Source organism: Anticarsia gemmatalis, chromosome W (assembly GCF_050436995.1).
Source record: "Anticarsia gemmatalis isolate Benzon Research Colony breed Stoneville strain chromosome W, ilAntGemm2 primary, whole genome shotgun sequence".
NCBI classification, from domain to species: Eukaryota; Metazoa; Arthropoda; class Insecta; order Lepidoptera; family Erebidae; genus Anticarsia; species Anticarsia gemmatalis.
In genome coordinates, this window is record NC_134775.1 from 3,745,900 (window position 1) to 3,749,822 (window position 3,923).

The following is a 3,923-nucleotide window of genomic DNA, read 5'->3' on the forward strand; positions in this document are numbered from 1 at the left end:
TACGTGTAACTTTTAACACTTATTATTACATTCATATAAGTAGCTAAGTAGAATTACATAATAAATAGCATGACATACGCAGTCATAGGCGGGGCCCCACTAATGCACACATTCAAAACATATCGGGCTTTCGGTAATACTCTTGGTAGTGTCTGATGTCCTATTAGTCAATATTTTGGAAAAACGTGACCTACGTTACGCACACATACACTGTCACATGTACATACATCCCGGTTTCAGTATGACGTATGGCTTATAAATTATCTCTTCGCAATTTCTGATGCTTTAGTAGTCAGTAGATACAAAAACGTGACGGTGTTACTGAATTCCCACGATGCAGAGATGTCATGTCATAAAAAATAACACGTTTAACATGTAAATGGGTAGATTTTCGTTTCCAGAAATTAATTTTTGGGCGTTGATTCTTAAAAGAGAAAGTCGGTGTCGGTGCGACATAATTTTTTTATAAAAAAAAAATAGTTTAGGAGATCATTAATATTAAAGATTTACAAAAAATATAATTTAAAAAGTAAGTGAATTGATATTTTAATAGCAGTCATTTAGAGTTTCTAGTAAAATTAACTATTACCAAAACTTTTACGCGTTCGATAGTTTAACTACCAATGATTTATGTATATCAAACATTTCTGTGATGTATTACGACTGGTTCAACTAAAAAAGGCTTAAAAATAAATAGTCCGTCCCTTGGGTAAACTGGTCCCGTCATTTGTGATCACCGCTACTAAGACATCAGAAGCAAGCAAGAGAGTTTTGTTTACCCCGTAGTATGTGCATTTTCAAGAGTGTTACACACTTATCCCCAGTTTAGGTGTATAGGTGTGTATGTGTGTAGCCACTTAGTACGTATGCAATTTTAATTATCTGCAACCCTCGATAACTTTTGATACCCTGGTGTACAATATTTTGGAAGACTGTTTGCCGTCAGCATAGAGGCGCCTTTTGGAGATGAAAAATAAGATAAAGGATCGCCATACATTTACAATACATTTGGAATAAGAAACGCGTGAGAAAAGTCCAGTTAAAACACAACACACACACATTTATAAGAGGGGCCCCTCCAATGCACACATCAATGCATATCCGGCTATCAATAAAAATGACTCTTGGAATGAAATATGATGCCCTAGTAGTGAATATTTTGGGAAAACGTGACGATATGGGCGGGGCCCCACAGTTGCACACACACATCTTATATTCTTATTGCATACACTTTCACCAGTTTTCGATATGAAATATCTCCTAGTTGTTCTTGGTGCACTTGTAGCTAAGAAAACGTGACATTGCTGCTAATATTCCGCGATGCAAAAAGAAATAAACGACGCGAGGGAGGGAAACCCTTGTTTCTACTCGTAATTCCATCGGAAGGTATTTTTTATATGTATACCAGATATTATATATGTATATTTGTATGCCGAAGGAAATAACGTAAGGCTAATTAAAGTGTTGCTTTAAGCTGAAATAAAAAAAAAACAAAAAAAAGTTACGTTTTCGGATCATAATTTCATAGATCATAATTGTTCATTCCTAAATGAAAAATTATTATTTGTGTGCACTGAAGGGGTTTTTTCGCATCAGATTGATTAATTTTGTCTATTTTAGAGTAGATACCTTATTTTTTTTATGAAAATTAAGATATTAATATATTTAAATGCATATTATATAAAAGGCATTCCTGGTAAACATTATAATATATGTCTGACAAAATGAAGGACTTTTTAAAATTTGGTTGGTAATAAATAATAGTCCGTCCCTGGGGGGACGAGTCATTTCATAACATCCGGTACTAGGGCATCAGGAGAGGGCAAGAGTAAATATCTCGTGGACACACGCAACTTGCACAGGTGTGGGGCCCCCACCCCAAATGAAAATTGTAGGGCGTATGAATTTGTATCTCGTGTAGCCTCATAGGACATCCGCTACGCCTCTTTGAATGATTGGCGGGCATCGGGGCCCCGCCTAATAATATTGCACTTTCGCAGGTTCGCGAATCCGAGGCAACACACCAATGACTTTTCGAAGTTATGTGTGTATTAGAAATAATTATCACATGCTCCAACGGTGAAGGAAAAACATCGTGAGGAAACCTTGCATGCCTAAAATTTGTTAAATACATTTATTGAGGGCATGCAAAGTCCCCAACCCGCACTTGGCCAGCGTGGTGGACTCAAGGCCTAACCCCTCCCTCATTACGGGAGGAGACCCTTGCCCAGCAGTGGGACATTAATGGGTTAAATTTATGTTATAATATATATATTTTATTTTTTTATTTATTTATTTATTCATTTATTTCAGGCAACTGAGGCCCATAGAAAATACAATAAACAAATTACAAATTAAAAATATAAATATACTAATACATACATAATTAATATAACTTATAATTATACACGATTACTACTATTGTGCAGCGTCGGCGTCGTGTATCGCGCAGTATCGGGTATCCGGCCACGGAATCGCCGGAAAACAACACCTTTCGGCCAAAATTCTGGCTCCATGAACTTTGTGAGATGCTCAGTTGGCACTCTCACCACGAAGGCATTAAAACCCACATTGTGACGTGATTCCAACCTCTGAACTCTCAAAGTCCACTTCGTTTTCGTCTGTATGTACTCTACAATCTCTTCAACCTTTGTAGAGTAATGCAGTCTGGACACGTACAGCGGCGTCACTGGTACAGCGGGACGCAGCAAGTAATTTGGTCCGGTCGGTCCAGTGCCGCACTTGTTCTGGCTCGGCTTCTTTTTCTTCTTCTGTACCATGATGAAGCCATCCTTGTCGGCCTGTTCCTTCGGTTGCTTTGTGTTGTCCTTCTGGGTGGATAGGCAGCTCTTCTGTTTAACCCCTTTTATAATTTGTCGCTTTGTCTGCGCTGCAGGTGTTTTCTTAGCGACTATATCGGCGTAGGCACGTGCAGGGGTCGTTGTACCTACGCGTGATGTCACAGAGGCCGGTGTAGAGGCGCATGCGACGACGGCGGCGAGCAAAGCTTCGTCAGCGATATCGGCAGCTGGTGACGCACTTGAGTTCGCCGATGCAAAACTGCTTATGGAGGCAGTCTGCGGTCCGCGGCGAGTGTTCACCTTTGAGGCCTCTGGTGACCTAATTACTGAACCAACGTTGTGCAATGATGTAATTTCTGCACGCAGCTCAGCAATGATAGTGTCTGAGGCCTCTAGTCTGGACTGCATCTTAGTCATCTCAGCTTTTAACGACGTGATGTCCTTCAGCAGTCTCGTTACATCGACGTGATCGAACATGACGGGAGGCAGTTTACTGAGCTCTTTCGCCACGAAGTCAGGCACGTCGTCTGGGTCGGTCTTCTTCAACATATCAATTATATCTTGAAGACTCTTCTCGGAGCCCTCTCTGCGACGAGACGGCATCTGGTCCAGTTTTCCAAGAGACTGGAACAGTAGCAGCTTTGCGCTGCTGACATCTTCCTCCTTGAAATTGGATCGGCATATTTGCAATATGCTCACCTCATCCATGTAATCAATTGCATGGACAAGGAACGCCAATAATTCGTTTAATATGAGTTTTTTCGAACTCATAATGTCACCGTGCAGCGGCTATGGCCGCGCCAAACGCGAATAAAATAATTCGTGCCGTGTACAGTGGATACACGTCCGTAGCGCCTCTATAGATTTTTGATATTCTGGTGTCCAATGTTTTGGAAATTGTGAGCTGGACTGTTTGTCGACAGCATAGTGGCGTTTTTCGAAGGACAGAAATATTGTAACATTTTTTTTATGTACAGTTTTGTAAAGCTTTCTGAATTGATATTTGCTAGCATCTGGTTATTCAGGCCTGATGTTTAGAATGTCGCACTGGGCCAAGTTCTAAACATCAAGCGTTAATTTTATAATATATGAAATGCGAATTTCGCACGTCATATATTACTA

At 40.2% G+C, this 3,923-nt stretch overlaps 1 protein-coding gene across 1 annotated transcript; it reads right to left on the reverse strand.

The window, feature by feature from the left end:
- Positions 1 to 2,402: 2,402 nt before the first annotated feature.
- On the reverse strand, positions 2,403 to 3,509 carry LOC142985827 (uncharacterized). Its single transcript, XM_076134070.1, has one exon. It carries the CDS (start codon positions 3,507 to 3,509, stop codon positions 2,403 to 2,405), a length of 1,107 nt encoding a protein of 368 aa, XP_075990185.1.
- Positions 3,510 to 3,923: the final 414 nt, after the last annotated feature.